The sequence below is a fragment of the Vitis vinifera genome, chromosome 15, assembly GCF_030704535.1.
Source record: "Vitis vinifera cultivar Pinot Noir 40024 chromosome 15, ASM3070453v1".
NCBI lineage: Eukaryota > Viridiplantae > Streptophyta > Magnoliopsida > Vitales > Vitaceae > Vitis > Vitis vinifera.
In genome coordinates this window covers 16,610,343-16,627,305 of record NC_081819.1, presented here as the reverse complement: position 1 = coordinate 16,627,305, position 16,963 = coordinate 16,610,343, and the positions used below count along the sequence as shown (strand labels likewise).

The 16,963-nt window shown below is 35.1% G+C and overlaps 3 protein-coding genes across 3 annotated transcripts in view; 2 read left to right on the top strand and 1 right to left on the bottom strand.

Moving 5' to 3' along the window:
• The first annotated feature begins 1,260 nt into the window (after positions 1-1,260).
• LOC100258179 (protein transport protein Sec61 subunit beta) lies at positions 1,261-3,742 on the top strand. The gene is made up of 2 exons (XM_002278200.5): positions 1,261-1,381; positions 3,392-3,742. The coding sequence occupies exon 2, from the start codon at positions 3,392-3,394 to the stop codon at positions 3,638-3,640; it is 249 nt and encodes an 82-aa protein (XP_002278236.1). The 5' UTR covers positions 1,261-1,381; the 3' UTR covers positions 3,641-3,742.
• A 1,139-nt stretch (positions 3,743-4,881) lies between these two features.
• Positions 4,882-7,079, top strand: LOC104881795 (uncharacterized). The gene is made up of 5 exons (XM_010663023.3): positions 4,882-5,436; positions 5,797-5,914; positions 6,034-6,265; positions 6,346-6,427; positions 6,770-7,079. The coding sequence occupies exons 1-5, from the start codon at positions 5,029-5,031 to the stop codon at positions 6,965-6,967; spliced, it is 1,038 nt and encodes a 345-aa protein (XP_010661325.1). The 5' UTR covers positions 4,882-5,028; the 3' UTR covers positions 6,968-7,079.
• A 93-nt stretch (positions 7,080-7,172) lies between these two features.
• Positions 7,173-16,963, bottom strand: part of LOC100261590 (uncharacterized) — a 76,356-nt gene continuing 66,565 nt past the window's right edge. The window contains exons 45-51 of the mRNA XM_010663024.3: positions 9,677-9,830; positions 9,384-9,575; positions 9,187-9,291; positions 8,815-8,949; positions 8,264-8,500; positions 7,574-7,675; positions 7,173-7,496 (exon numbers count right to left, since the gene is read on the bottom strand). Of these exons, the coding sequence (XP_010661326.1) occupies positions 7,347-7,496; positions 7,574-7,675; positions 8,264-8,500; positions 8,815-8,949; positions 9,187-9,291; positions 9,384-9,575; positions 9,677-9,830 (1,075 nt within the window). The 3' untranslated portion in view covers positions 7,173-7,346. The remainder of the gene's footprint in view (positions 7,497-7,573; positions 7,676-8,263; positions 8,501-8,814; positions 8,950-9,186; positions 9,292-9,383; positions 9,576-9,676; positions 9,831-16,963) is intronic.

The window sequence follows — 16,963 nt, the reverse complement described above, 5'->3', positions numbered from 1 at the left end:
TACAAATGAAGGTCTGCACTAATCAATGCGACTTAATTGAAGAGGTTTACTAGTTTTTGCAGGGATTGGACAAAATGGACAAGCATTATTTTAAGGAAAGAAGGTAGTGAAGAATAAGCAAAATGCTTAACCCTCAAATCTTGACCATTACCCCCAATAAGCTTGTCAAGACCACCATAATTAGATTTGATGCATAGGTTGTTGAGATCATTGGTTACATGGTTTCATGCTCTACTATCAAAGTATCATGATGGATCTACTATTGAATCAAGTGAAGTAATCATAATTGCCAAGGAATTGCTTTACGAAGGTTGACAAGCTCGATCAAATTTGTAGTAGTAGTTTACAGAAATGTGCCCTTATCAACCATGCACAAATTTAGCACGTTGGTCGTGGTCTGTTGCCTTTACCAGAATTCTGGTTGCCTTGAAAATTCCCACGACCTCCCTTTTGAGCACAAGCTACTCCAATATTGACAACAACATTTTGTAGATCAATTTGTGAGCTAGAATTCAATTGCTCAATACTAGTTGCATGATAACTTTTGATAGAGTAAAGATTTTTCATTGTGTTATGGTTGCATGTGACTGTGACAACCACTAGGTTATACTCTGAATCAATACCAACTAATTGGTAAGAATTGCTCTACAAGCAGTTACATTGTTGGTAATCGGTGACTTTGCAAAGATAATCAGAAGCACCCTTGCCTTTAAAGGAGAGATAAAAAAATGTCCTAGAATTAGACTGTGTTTTCGTAATTTTAAAAAGTATTTATAATATTTTTAATACTTAAAAAATAAAAATTTTTAATATTAAAAAACCATAAATACTTTCTAAAATCACTGTAAAACATATTTTTTATTTTTGTTGTATTTAATTATTATTAGTTAAAAATATGAAATGTAAGTTTCAAAAATAAAATAAAAAATTAATAAAACTTTAGATTATAATTTTTGAAACTAGTGAAAAGTAGGATATAATTTAAGAATTATTTTTATGATATGATTTTATTATATTTGATGTATCCTACAAAAAAAAATAGAAGTTTGTTTGGAAGCTATTTTTAAAAATAATTTTTTATTTTTAAAAATAAAATTATTTTATGGACTTGAAAATATATTCGATAATTTTTTTACAATGGATTTTTTGAAAACTTGTATGAAATTAAAGTTACTTTTATGCAATATTTTAAAAAATAAAATACATCGAAAATATTCCAAGTTTTTAAAGAAATTTATAAAGAAAGTTGAAGCATTTCATCCCTTTTAATTAATTAATTAATTAATCCAAATAAAAGGCTATTGAAAACGCTTCAGCGCATTATTCAAAGTCAAAAACTCAGGACGACTCTGCGTCGATCGCGATTCTCTCGGCTTCGAAGGCGAGTTTCTCTCCAACTCTCTCTGTAGAATTTATTTTCTTTTGGTCGCGATTTCTGATGTAAAAATCACAGATCTGTGGGTCTCTAGGGTTGTTGTGGTTGCTTTAGGGTTTTCACTTGGGTTCTCAGATCTGATCTTGCTCAATTCATCGTGTTTTAGGTTTTCTGGATATGGTTCAGGGTTTTGATTGGAATTTTGGGATGTTTGTGATTGGATCTGATTTTTTTCCCTGATCAGATTGCCTTTTTGTTCATGTTCTGTTTGGTTTCCGGGATAAGGGAAGAAAAAAAAAAGAAGAAAAGTAATTATAAGTTTGAGCCTTAGATTCCGAATTTCTAATTTTGGTTGGTACTTTGTATGTATAAACATTATTGTACATGACAAGCTTAAACACAAAACATTTGTACTGCGTTTGGCAAGTGTAAATAAGAATGGGAATGGAGGGGACTCATAATGCCATGTAGCAGAGAGGAATCAAAGACCTAGTGAGAGTAGAATTTGATTTTCATAACAATGAATTTTAATTCCTAATTCTCAATCCAATCACATGAAAGAACAGAGGATGAAATTGATTTCCGTTTCAATTCCAAACATGGCCTTAAGGTTGACATAAAAGTGGGCTAAAAAGCTTATATTTTTATGATTGCACGATTAGATATTTAAATTAACTGGAACAAAATTAAGTTGTCAATAGGTACAGATTTGTACTGGCAAACTCCTTGAGGCATTGTTCCATTAGATTTTGAGATTTTTCAAGTACTTAGAAAAATGAAACGAGATTGTACCTAGCAAATTTTATCTATTTTTTTTGTCAAAACTTTATTTTTTGTTTGTAACCAATCTACCTAGTGTTCCATGGCTTAAACAAGTGACCCGGTGATCTTGATGTTGGTGGGGTTTGGACTTTGGAAAAGGAAAGAGTTTAATCCTTGTTTCTTGAATAATTACACTTTCCCATATCAGGCTAGGGATAATAGCTGTTAGGATTCAGATAAACTTGGTTGCTTGATTCTGGCATAGGGTTAAAAAACTCAAAAGGTCACTTCATATTGGATATGTTTTCCCGATCCTGGAAAAGAAAAGTTACCTCAGAAGAAAAAAAAAAATTGCAGGTATCTTTATATCTATTATTTTTTGTGAATTTTCTTTCAAAAATATCTTTTTTATTCCCAAGTTTAGATGCTGATGAACCAAACACACACTTGGAAAGGGAACCCTTTGGTAATGAGAGCAATAGAAAGATTACCCATTTAAGCAGATTTCTTCTGAAGTTTGTGTATGGGAACGTAAAGTGTAAGGGTAAAAGGTTGCAGGGAGAGAATTTAGGATAGTGCAATGTCTTTTCAAGTTATTTTACCATGTGATCCCATTCTTTTATCAATATTTTTTTTTTCTTTTCCTTTTTTTTTTTTTTTTTTTTGTGAAAGGAAAATTTTTCTTTACTACACCAAAGGTAGGAATCTTAATTTTTTTCTTTATATAGTTTATTAATGTTTATATGTACAACCAAAACTAGCAAGTATTTTCCTGCAATTTGAGACTTGCTCTATGGTAGTAAGTAGCAAGTATGATCAATCAGGGTTTGAGATTATATTTACTAGTGGCTCCCTACCTTTGATCGATCCTCTGTTGAAACCCAAAAACTTGTTGCCTTCAATGCAGTTTCTTGAAACCCATTCCATTTATAGGTTGATTCTGTTATTGGCATTTTGTATTTTAGATTCATATTCAAGTGACTAAAATGCATTTGCTTGTATAAAATATGAACTCATCCATTCCCTTTCATGTTTTGAATCCCAAGAACATGGCTTCGGTTAAGAGCATGTACATGGTAGTTACATAGATAAAATGTGTTTATACATAGGAGGATTGTTGTGCTAAAATTAACTAATTGCAAATGGTTTAAGACACCTAGATCTCGCCCATCTTGAGTGACCAAAGGCTTGCTCTTATGGATATCTTTCCCAAACTGTTTCTGGTTGTTTCTAAACTTAAAATGGATGTAACAGATGGTTCAGAATGGAGCAGCTCCCCCAAGAGGAAGTGCAGCAGCTGCTGCCAGCCTTAGGAGGAGGAGGACAACAAGTGGTGGGACTGCTGGAGTTGCCAGTGGGAACATGCTGCAGTTTTACACAGATGATGCCCCTGGGCTCAAGATTTCTCCCAATGTTGTACTTGTCATGAGCATTGGTTTTATAGCCTTTGTTGCCATTCTTCATGTCATGGGCAAGCTCTACTTTGTCCGGAAAGAGGCCTAAAATGGTATACTAAATAGGAAAGCACAGTTGAATGTGCTTTATTTTGGATCTTTAATCAACAATTGGTTTAGATGATGGAAGTATAAACATTGGTTTGTTTTAGATGGCGGCTTATTATTCTGTCTTGCAAATTTACTTATCAATAAAAAATAAAAATAAATAAAAAATATTCTGTCTTGCAAATTGTGAAAGGTTACGAGAATAGCAGGTGGGTTTGTTCTCGTTGATGAAATGTAGTTGTGAGCCATGATAAATATTTCTTGTTTCATCTTTTAAAATGAATGACACAGGGAGGCTTTGCTCTTTGCAACTGGGTATGCGATTGCCTCGTTCCATGGTTATTAACTTAGCATTATTGTTAAAATGAAACGAAAATGGTGCATACACATCATTGGAGGTGCAACAAGAAACCTTCTGATCTTCTCATTCTTGTAATTTCATAATTAAAATTGGCTTTAAACAACTATTAACAATGTTAGTTTTATTACAACGCCTGGTTTTAGAGTAAGTTTAAAATTGATTTAAAATCATGTTAACAAAGTTTGTTTTAAAATTAGATTAAAACCATCACCGCGAAAGTAGAAAATTGCACAAAATAAAATATAATTTAGTGCACATTATAAAACCTATAATTAACTATGTTGGTTTTAGAATAATCAACTTCTTTAATTTTTTTTTAAATTAATTATATTAATAATAAATATATTTTATAAATAAATAAATATTATATTTTATAAATAGATTTTTTTTTTTTATATGGGTTAAAAAGAGAAAATAATATATATTAGAGTAGGACAAGCTGATATCCAAACTCATTCATGGTTTAAGAAAATAAAAAATAAAATGCACACTAGCTCTTGATCCAACTTATTAGGGCCACAACGGACGAGGGTATCCAAAAAAATCCATCCCATTGTCAATCCCTATTAATGCTTTCCTCCACCAAAACTTTAAATTATTAAATTATATTTATTTTCTTGAAAGATTTTTAAATTGCTTCTCCACTCTGGAAAAATATTAGTTTACAAAAAAACTATCAGCTAACATTACACAAAACTAGCATTGTCGATGTTCATCCTTTCCGGGGGTAAAAAGATGTTCCTCTGTGTTATTTGAAGAATTTAATTTAAGGATGGTAAAAATTGAAATTCTTGAAAGAGTCCAATAATATAAAGGGAGCTCAACACAAACTTTTAGGTATGAATCTATTTCTATAAAACCAAGAACAAAGGAAAATGAGAAAAATGCATGGTTGAAATTTGAATTATAATTACCATACCTTCTCTAACAAAATTTTCCCAAACACTGCCTTAAAACGCCAACCACCAAAAAAAAATTGAGTCCATGCAGTCTCATTCTTTTGCCTCTTAACACACTCTCAACGGAACATGAAATTCCTACCAGTGAAGAAGAAGCCAAGAACCCTAACCCACCCTCAACAACTCAAACAAAACCATAACAACATGACGGGAACAACAAGATGGCCTCATTTCTCACCATGCAACCCCACCAACCCCTTCATCTTCTCACCTGCAGATTCTGTATTTAAAGATGACAACTCACAACTTTCTTCTGCAAGAACCTTCAACAGCTCGCACACCGCAACAGATTGTAGATATGACTCCTCTGGTAGCAGCCAAGCTTGGAGCATGAAGTCTCTCTTGGCCATCTTGCCAGATTCTCCATCACCTGTTTGCAGCAGTTGTCCAAGCCCCTCTACCCCTAGCTCATTCTTTCCTTCCTCGGATGCATTCTCTTCTCGGATGTCTACGGAGTTATCCACCCAAAGAAACAAGGTATTACGGCAAGAAAATGGCTGTCTTTTTCTGGGTTTTGTTTATTTGGAAGTTTGGATTAATGGGTCTGTCTGCGTTTTGTTTATTATGCATTCCGTTGATAACTTGAATAAGAAAATTTGTATCTCTTGATATTTTGATGGGGCTGATTTCAGGTCTTATAACCATTTCTTGATTTATTGGGGTTTCTAAGAAATCCACTAGCGCATGGTTCTTTTCAGTTCTTTCAATATTTCTTTCACATAATTCTCGAAAACAAATGCAGTAGAATGTTTGTTTTCTCTGCTTCATATTCGACAGTTGGATAATTATGAAGAGAGCAAATAATTTCTTCAGTGAATTTCTAATTTCATTCTTTAGAGCTCCTGCATCGTATCCAATATCAGTAAGCGATCAGCATCCCTTGTTGAAATAGATGAATGGATGAAGCATGCCAATGGTTTCTTTCAGCCCAATTTGCAGAAGCACCAGCCTAGAGGTCTCTCTCTCCCCCCCTCTCTCTCTCTCGCTCGATTTGTTCATGTTTATTTGTGCAAAGCAATAACAATCTCTAAGTGCTTGAACATTCCATGGATATATATACATTTGCAATTGCAGGCATGGAAAACGAAAACTCCAGCATGAAATTACTTCCAATATGTGAAGAGAGAACCCTTGGAGACAGCATATATGTGGGCCACGTTGATAGTTGTAGCCCAATCACTGGCGATATCAGAATGCTGACTCGACCCAAACCCTACCATGCATTCTTAGACGAAATCAAGAAACAAGAGGCTGAAGCTCAAGTAGATGCATCTAGAAAAGCTGCACAAATGAAATTCATGAAGAAGTGAGTCACAACACTTTCCCCCTCCCTCTATCTCTCCCTGAGAAGCCTTCTCTCTCTTTCTCACATGCATGTTTTTCAAGGCTGAAAGGTAAAGAAGCTGCCATACGTGAGTGGGAATCTAGAAAGACCAAGATTGCCACGACTCAGATGAAGAAAATAGAGGTAACTCCCAGGTGTTCCATGGTCCTGTTTGATTACCATTTTGTTTAGTAGCTTTATCCCAAGTGTTCCAGACCAAAGCAATCTGGTGGCCTTCAATTCAGGAAAACTGGAGCTCACTGATTAACTGCATACCACACTCAAACTTCTCGTAGGCTTGGTCTTGGGTATTGGATTTACACGGTGTAAAAATAAAAATAACAGTCATTAGCCTCTTTTCTGGAAATTTGAGCTTAAATGTTTTAAGAAAAATGTTTGTACTCGTGAACATTTTAGTTTCCATGTTTCTACGAGTTGCTGTGACTGAGATTCTACTATTCTCCTTATTCAATTTTGTTTTAACAGGACAAGCTGGAGAACAGACGGACAAAAGCATTAGAAAAGATGCAGAAGAAAATAAGCAAAGCCCAGAAAAAGGCGAACAAGAAGAAAGTGAAAGAGAGACAGTCAATATTCAAGAAGATATCAAGAGCCATTGAAGCTGCAGAGATTGAAGCCACCAAAAAAAGTACAAAATGCCTCAGTTTGACAAGGATATGTTAGTTCAAATGCAGGGCATTTGCAATTAATGTAACTTCAGTCAAAATCAAGCAAAACCTAACTTCAAGCTCATGTAATAAAACTTGTGGTTCAATGACATACTCACCTTGCATAATTGGCAGCATTCTAGCATGCATTTTTTAGGTGTATCCTTCGTACCATTTAATACGAGGACACGAAATAATAGCAGAAGCATGAAATTTGAGTGTTTTGTTCCAAATAAATTTGCATTAGGAATCCATAAGTTTCACGTCACTAGTAGGGTGTTTTTGTTTCCTTTCTTTTTGTTGTTTTTATTTTTATTCTTCTTAATTTGTGTGCCTAACTCATAGTGATGAAAAAGAATTTCAATAAGAAGAGTGATAGTTTGGACAAGGAAGATTCAGTGCATATTTTCAGAAAATCCACCCGAGACGGTACTCTCATCCAAGGGGTTTGCACCCCCACATGATCTTGAGACTGATTCAAAGAGCTTCTCGATCTCTGGTGCACAGCTTATGAAGGTCCGGTTCCAAAAATTGTATCTAGGGTTCTGCAAAATGAACAAAATCCAACCTTCTATAAAGCACCTGTTGTTTATGGAGAAACTGAGTCGAAAAGCTGAGTTACCTTGATGAGCTCAATGAAGGTAATCAGAAGACCCCATGGATGAGGTCGACTGACAATAAGGCGTTCCAACAACACTCTAGTGATCTGCTCTGGAATGATTTCCTGCCAAGGTAAACGTAGATCAGCCACTAAAATAAACCACTGCTTTGTTCCATGGTTTCATATCCTCAATAGGTTAGAATATATCAAAACTAGTCTGCTTGAAAACTTAAACACCACAAACAGTGTGATTTTACATATATTGCAACCTGAAAGCAAGTGAACCTCACATAGAAATTCTACTATAAATGTTGGGGTCTGTTGAGTTAAAACCAATCTAAAACATGGAAAAATAGTCATAAAAGAGCAATCAGAAAACTGTGATCAGATTGATGAAAATTATCTGATCATTTAGAGAATTTTGGTGTTTATCATCTCCTTAACAGAGTCATTTACCCATCATGTAGAAGGCCAGGCACCACTATATATGACTATAAATGAAATCTTGTTTCAGATCAGGAAAAAGAAGAGGAAACAAAAAGGCAATTAAAGGGAGCTTTATGACCATATTGTACTTCTGAGCCTCAAATACAACAATCCAAATTGTCCACTCATAACAGTGGGCCAAAAGAACTAAAAACTACTATTCGGTCAAGAATCATAAAAATGCAAAAGCATGAAAATAATACATTAAAATGTAAAGAAGCTCACCTGGTTTGATTCCGCAAACAAGTAAAGAAGAATGAAGGAGAAGTAGTGTGTATGGGTATTTGGATAACGTAGTTGGTTAGCAACCGCATTCAGAAAGAGGTAGCGTCCTTCAGTGTCCAGTTCTGCTAGTAGAGTCTGAAAAATATCCAAGGCAGCACTCACCAAGAAGCCAGCCAATGGGCTGCTGGCCATTGGCTGCACATGAGGTGGTGTTCTTGCTTTCAGCTGCTGCATAGCCTACAGTACAACCCTCAAAATCAAACTTCAAGGACCATATTTTTAGATATAATTTAGATATCTATTAACAACTAGGAATATTGTCTGTATTCAGAAAATTCATGAACATGGATTGTTAACAACAATCAATATGATAAAATCGCATATGCTTATTGAAGATGATTACAATTTCTGGCATTTAATAATATATAAGTGAAATTGGTTTACCACCAACTACAAAATCCATGGCATATATGTTTGCGAGCTCATGACAGGGTCTTTGGGAAAACCTGAAGAAGAAATGTACACATTTAAAAATGCATAAATCAGGTTACCTGCATTCCAACATAAAGTACAAGGGAATTGATCAAGGGTATATTATAACGGGTTCCAGCACGAGCAGCATCAATTGGCAGAAGCAGCAGTCTTTGCTTCATTCCACTGAGAAATGACGACCCCTGTTGCCCCATCTGCATAGATTTGCAACACAGGAATAAGAAAGAAAAAAGAAAAATCACATGTAGAAATAAAAAATAAAACAGAAGAAAGAAACTCCATTCCAAATGAAGGAATAATAATCATGCTGAGAGAGTTATAGAAGATGAGGAAAGAAACACATCTCCTGCAAGGGTTTTTATCTAGTTTTACGAGAATCTAAGCAAGTTTATCAGGCAAATATGAATGGTAAGTGGCAAACATCCATATACCTTGAGATACTCATCTACATCGGTCTTCATCTGCTTCACCTTAAGAGACGCATCAACATCTGAGAGAATAAGTGGGGACTGATTGATCTCCACCAGCAAATCTATCTGCATGCATAAAACAAAAAGGAAGACTTCCTTTTATGATTAGCTTTGATCACTAAACATCTCATGGATAATCATTTACGATTATGGGACACCTTTAAATTGGGAGTAGATGGATCTGGAAGCCTCATATTTCGGGGAAATGCACTAAGGATAATGTTTCGCATCTGTATGCAGCTTGGAGGGATCACATCACAGAAGGTAAAATGATAGCCACATAGAAACTCCGGGAAATCATGAAGTAGCATTAACAGCACCCTAAGTGTGCCTCTATACAGAAAATGAACCTGCACGGTCAAAAAAACACGAAAGGAAAACAAAATGTAATAATTTCAGCCTATAGTGAGCTGCAAGCAAGAAGATGATGCTGCAATTAAAAGAGGCAAACCGGCTCTCCTAGTATGGCATTTCTCAAGAATGGCTCCATGAATTGGAACAAGTCCACCAACAACCGATGAAGATAAGGCCAACCCTTTGAAGGGTTTCCTGTTAGCAATTTCGGCATGAAACTCCTGTGACTCACCAGCTCAAGCCATGCAAAGCTGAAAGCATATTGCCCAAGTTATGCACAGGGTAAAGAAGAACCAACTTTAGCATTTATTCATGAATAAAATTTCTAAGATCTAGGGCTTGTATCCAATAATGATGGCCAACACCCAGTCACTCGCAGCCATTTTCTCCTCAGTTAGTTGCAATCTCCTAAGAACTCTCTCTCTCTCTCTCTCTCTCTCTCTAAACATGAGAGTTTATAAGATGGAAAAGAATAGAAAAGGGAGTAAGAGAGTTCCTCCAAAGTAAGAAAACCTAAAACTTATCCTTTCTACATTCAATTTCTTGTCAAATAAGAAAAAGAAAACTCCACAAAGCACACAAAGGAGACATATCTTCCCCTAACAAGCAGCACACTCTGCTACAATACACCTCTGTAGACAATCTAAGAATCCAAAAATGGACAACCCAAATTTTACAAACATCAATCACCACTTCTAACGATTCTGGATAATCCAAAAGATATGCTCATAATTTTTAATCCACTTGTTCATATTGTGTTTTACAGAATTAAACTTCAGTCAGGATACCAGCATGAGTTCAGTTTATTGCATCCTTTCTGCACACAGAATCAACTTCTTCAACCAGTCAACTCCAAGAGGCTAGGAAAAGTTAATTATATGATGAGGGAAGAACCTCATGATATTTACCTAGACATTTTATTAACCCTAATTTGCAAGGGAATAACCATCTAGGTTGAGCACAATCATTTCTTTAGGATGATTCTAAGAACAACCAGAAATTAGGCATTGCAAAAGAAGAAAGCCTTTTCTGATTTCATGACACAATGATAGAGGTTCCATAACTAAGGAGGCTGAAGCCAGTGTGTACACAAATTTTTCTAAAAAAGAAAAATGGTGAAACAAACTAATTTTTTTAATATGTAAAATTGAGAGTGCTATTGTCTGATTCTTCTTTTATAATTAATAACTAAGTAGGGACTTGACTCGGGCCTTGACCTAGGCTTAGACCTTGGTGTATCTTGAGCTTGGGCTTGGACATTGGTTGGACTTGAGTAACATTGACCAAAAGCGTGAATGCTTGATCTCAAATTGAAGATACTTCAAACATGTTCTTAAGATCTTCAAATCTTCAAAGACTTGAAGAGCGTTTTGAATCTAGTAAGGATTGAAGAACTTCTTGAATCCTCGAGGCTTAAAGAGGTTCTTGAATCTTCAAGGCAGGCTGAACTTTTTCTTGAATCTTTCAAGGCTTGAAGAGCTTCTTGAATCCTCGAGGCGGGCTCTTTTGAAAGTCAGAATAGTTGAGAAATTCTATTCAATGTTTTTCCCTTAATTTTCAATGATAATTACTATTATTACAATAATTTGTTTTCATGATAATCTTTTTCTTTTCAAAGCATTCTGATTTCTGTCCTCTAATTTTTGCCAAGAATTTTTTTTGTTTTTTGGTTTTCATTATTGAGAGCATGTGATAATTTTTTGCCTAGATTGTCTTTTTAGGTTTTCTAGCTTTTTTTTTTTTTTGTTAAACTAGTGAAAGCTAGGAGTTTTAAGCAATTTAGGCTCATGCTTTAAGGAGCATGACATGTGCTAATTTTGATCCATGAACAGTGACTTTGTATTCTTAGAACTGAGCTTAATCAAGGGCTAGCTATGACTTATTCTTGAGTTAACTTGTAATGAACTTTCCTAGAGTGTTTTGAAGAAAAAATTTGACTTTGTCTTCAACTTTGGCCTTGAAGGTGCATTGATGACACTTTTATATTTTGTTTAATATTTTTCCATTGGCCTGTTGAAGATGCTTACAACATAGTCTTGATTTTGATCCAACAGTGATAGACATGTGTTCTTGGAATGAAGTTGAAACCATGAGTTATTTCCAAATAAACTAGTGAAGAACTTTCTTAACATTTTGAACAAAAAAAAAAAAAAAAAAAAAGATTCTGACTTTGTCTTCTTCAATCTTAAAGGTAGACAAATAACACTTTTTTATCATGCCCAATATTCTTGGACTTGTTTGTTGAAGATTGTTTCAAGTTTGATCATAGCTTTTAAAGCTTTTTCTTTTCTTTTCTTTTTTTTCACATCAGATTTTGAGGTTGCATTTTCTTCTTTTTTTCGGGGAATCCCAATGTTGAAGAAAGGCACATATTTACGGGATATATTGGAAAATTTTAATTTCAAATCTCCAAATTTGACTCTCGTGGTTCAAGGAATTTGTTTCTTTTATTTTAAAAAAATATATTTTTCTCAAGGACTTTGTCTCCTTAATTTGAAATTTTTTCCATTTTGTTTTGATATTTAGTCTAAGTTTGATTTTTTTTATTTGATTTAAGAAGTTTAAATATATGTCACTTTGTTACTCGCGGATGACACGTTGGTTTTTTGTGAGGAGTCTTTAGATCAGATGACTTATCTAAGTTGGCTTCTCATGTGGTTTGAGGCATGTTCAGGGTTGAAGATCAACTTAGAGAAGAGTAAGTTGATCCCAGTGGGTAAGGTGCATGATATAGAGGGTTTAGCCATGGAGTTGGGTTGTAAAATGGGTGGGCTCCCTTCCTGTTATCTGGGTTTGCCTTTAGGGGCACCTTTCAAATCAATGGCTGTGTGGGATGGGGTTGAAGAGCGTTTTCGTAGAAGGCTTGCTATGTGGAAGAGGCAGTATATATCTAAAGGACGGAGACTCACCCTAATCCAAAATACTCTTTCTAGCATGCCTTTATACTTATGTCTCTCTTCTACTTGCCAAGAAAAGTGAGGTTGAGATTGGAGAAGATTCAGAGGGATTTTCTGTGGAGTGGAGGAGCTCTCGTCCAAAAGCCACACCTTGTCAGGTGGAACTTGATTTGCTTGGATAAAAAGAAATGTGGGTTAGGTGTGAGAAATTTAGCTCTGATAATTAGTGCTCTAAGTGGAATTGGCGGTATGCTAATGAAAGAGAGGCGTTTTGGAGGCAAGTCATAAGTCACAAGTATGGTGAAGAGGAGGGGGGATGGCGTACTCGGAAAGTAAATGGGAGATACGATGTTGGGCTTTGGAAAGCAATTAGGAAGGAGTGGTTGCTTTTAGATGGTGGGTTAGCCTACCGTGTGGGTAGTGGGCAGAGAGTGAGATTCTGGACGAACAAGTGGTGTGGTGATGAACCACTTTGTGAGTCCTTTTCCTCTTTATTTTCCATCTCCTTGTCTGAGAATGCTTGGGTTTCGGAGGTTTGGAACCCCATTGGTGATGGGGATGGCTAGACTCCTCTTTTTGCAAGGGCGTTTAATGATTGGAAAATTGAGTTGGTGGAGTTTTTTTTGCGTAAGATCCAAGCTTTCCGGGTGCAAAGAGAGGAGGAAGATAGAGAGATCTGGACAGCTTCAAATGGTGGTGCTTTCTCAATCAAGTCTCTTTATTCTATTTTGGAGCTCGGGGGTTCTTCTATGTTCCCTAGCGAAAGTATTTGGAGAGTAAGAGTGCCTCTGAAGGTAGCTTTCTTTGCTTAGGAGGCTTCCTGGGGTAAAGTCTTAACTTTGGAGCAACTTCAAAGGAGGGGGTTCTCTTTGGCAAACAGGTGCTTTCTTTGCCTATCTAAAGTAGAAACGGTGGATCACCTCTTACTTCATTGTGCTAAGACGCGGGTCTTGTGGAATCTTCTTTTCTCCCTTTTTGGTGTGTCTTGGACTCTTTCATGTACAGTAAAGGAAACTCTTCTTAGATAGAATGGAGTGTTTGTGGGGAAAGGTCGCAAGAAGGCTTGGCAAATGGCTCCCTTATGTATATTTTGGTCAGTTTGGAAAGAGAAGAATAGATTAGCTTTTGGGAATGAGGAGCTTTCACTACAAAGATTGAAATATTCTTTGTATGTAATCCTTGGTCTTGGGTCAGGGTTTCCTTAGTTTTGAGTCCTTCTTCTCTTGTAAATTTTTTAGACTTGATAGGCTCTAAGTAAGGGAAGACGGTGTGTATACTACCTGTATACTTTGAGGGCACTAGTTTTTGGTGTTTCCTCTTTTTGATTAATATACTTCCTTTTATTTATCAAAAAAAAAAAAATAGAACACATGAGTTCTTATGAGTTGTCTACCACATGTTAAATATGCAAGATCCATTTGTTGTTCAATATGAATATACTAAGTTGCCTTGCATCAAGTCTTGCTTGGAGAATAAACTTTTTTTTTTTTTTTTTTTGGTTTCTGGAGTATGATTGAGTGTAGAAGTTCAGAAACAACTATTCCTTCCCATCAAAATATTCATTTTTTAGCAATTGGTAGCCTAGTGGCATTAGTGTTAAGTATTAACTCAATTCGTTTTGTATATGATCTTGTGTATATAAGAGAAGCACATTAGATATTTGTTCATCATCTCTATTATGAGGTTTCTCAGTTGATTTGTAGGGATAAACCTATTTGAAGAAACTTTAATTTCTTCGGAAGAATCTTTTCCTTTTGAGTAGTTTTTAAGGTTATCTTGAGATGTATTTTGATTTAAATGTGTAGCATTATTTGCTGGTCCTGTTACAAGTCCTAGCTTATGATTGATTTTGACATCTTGTTCTTGAATTTTTACCGTAAGTTCTTCAATAGCCCTAGCTATTTTTATAACTTGCTCTTCAATAGAATATACTTCAAACACCATAACTACCATGATTATATTAATTGATGTTGCAAGAATCCTTTATCGAGATCCATGTGAAGATGCAACAATAGATCTAGTATCATACTTGTTTTCTTGGGTAAGCAAGGACTTATGGCTTAAAAATGTCTCTTGAGACATGAATGGGTATGTAATACTTTTTAAAAATAGTAAGATTAGATTCTTGGGTGAAGTTACTCCAAATTTTGCAATTGAATCCAAAAAGGAATCTTCTTGATTTGATGTTGAGAAGCACCTTTCACTTTGCTTAGCCTAATGAAACTAGAGTTTACCTTAGAGGTAGCAACTTCAATAGGACTAGACCATGCAAATCTAACTCCTTGCTTGTTGGATGAGTTTTTCTTAGAATTGATGAAGCATAAATCTTTTGCAAAGAAGATATGAAAGATAGAGATTATCTAACTGGATATACAAGAAATTTGTAAACACAAATTCCTCTTAAATAGAAAATTGGGAAACAAATTAATTCTTTTTTATTGATTGTAATTGAGAGTGAAACCTCTATGTTAACCTATGATTCTTCATTTATAATTAATGGCTAAGGAGGAACTTGACTTGGGCCTTGACCTAGGCTTGTATCTTGACTTGTCTTAGGTCTAGACTTGGACCTTAGTTAGACTTGAATAACATTGATCGAGAGCATGAATGTCTGATCTTGGATTGAAGATGCTTCAGTCTTGTTCATTAGACCTTCAAAATTGTTCTTTGAAGTCTTGAAGAGCTTCTTGAATCCTTGAGGCTTGAGGAGGTTCTTGAATCGTTGAAGCGGATTAAACTTGTTCTTGAATCTTAGAAGGTTTGAAGAGCTTCTTGAATCCTTAAGGTGAGTTCTCTCCAACTGTTGTCAAGCATGAAAGTCTACAAGTGTCTTTTGAGAACCAAGGAGGAGGCCCCTTATTTATAGGCATTGAGAAATCATCTTTGAAATTATCTCTTAATTTTTAATGATAATAATTATTATTATGATAATCATATTCATGAAAATTATCCAAATTTAATTAATTGATAATTATAGTTTTATAATTATCAAACTTAATTAATTTCTTTTTTATTTGATGAGAATATCAATCTTCCTTTGTGCGGGCCTCATGTGATACATGTCCTTATCTTATTAAAGACATGAATTATATGTGGTAATCAATGAGTAGGTAAAGTGTACCCCTCTACAACCAATATTGAGACAAACATGAAGATCTTATATTTTTTATAGCTAGAGTGTTCCTTAAATAGGTGAGGCAATCATTATTCACTCTTATGTCTACATGATTGAGACTATTAAGTTTGATCGTGAACTCCAATATTTATCTTGTCATGCCCTGGACCAGGTTTATGACATATATGAAAGGGCATCACCCCTCCAAGAGAATGATCAAGACAAGATATGGCCACTTTGTTCCAAACTCAGGTGGTTGACATTCCTACGCACTTATTCAACCATATTCCTACCCTGCAAAACTTAGAGATTAATAGACAACAAAGGAAGGAAGACCAAAAAGAGGCATCCATGGCCAGAACAAAGTCCTTCCAAATGGAATAGACCATATCACAATGAAGATACAGATGAGAACTGAAGCAAGCAATTGGACATGTCATGCAAGATTAATCCATTCAAGCCTAGTAGATACCAAGTCAGATCATAGAAAACCTAGGGATGCTGGCCTAGACTCGAGGAGATCACCGAGACAAGTAGCACCTGAAAGTACAAAATTCCATCACAGATCAGGCCCATTATGGTCAAATCAAAACTCAGGCCCTTTAAGCCATATGGGTCAAACATGAAAGACTTTTTTGGCCTAGGCCTATGTCATGAACTCAGGGAACCTTTTGGGCTTTTCCCATCTATATATGTTGCTATGGCTAGAGTTGGGAAGGAGCAAGCACTTACACCAATTGAGAATGTCTTGAGCATCATGAGATAAACTTGAAAATTGGCCTTGACACTAAAACAACAATGTTATATCCAATAAAGAGGAAAAACCAATATCTCCACTAATATTTCTGCAGGAATATGCATAATTTGGGGGTAACAAAGTAAAAGGTGGAGGTAAATGGAAATTGGAAAAATTTCCTCAAGGTATCACCAAAATTTCCTCAAAATATCAATACAGCCAAAATGAGAAAAATATAAAACAAAATATGTCAAAATATTGATGACAATTTCCCATATTTTAGTGATATTTCAGGAAAATATCAACATTTCCATTAATAAGCTGTTGGTTGGACTCCAAATTTCAATAAACTTTCTTATCTTTCTCTCATTGAACACTTGTCTCTCATTTTTCTCTCATTTGGCTTCCCTCTCTTATTTCCTTCTCTCATGTATCCCATTATTATCAACTACCTTTGAATCATATAGGTCATTTTTTAATATTAAATGTAATGTGTTCTTAAATATTGCCATTCAATGAAATTTTTATATTTATCCCTGCATTAGTGATTAGCATACACTTTCAAAAGCTTACTTGTTACCAGCATACACTCCATATTAACTAATTATACTAATTTTATCATATATATCGTACTTT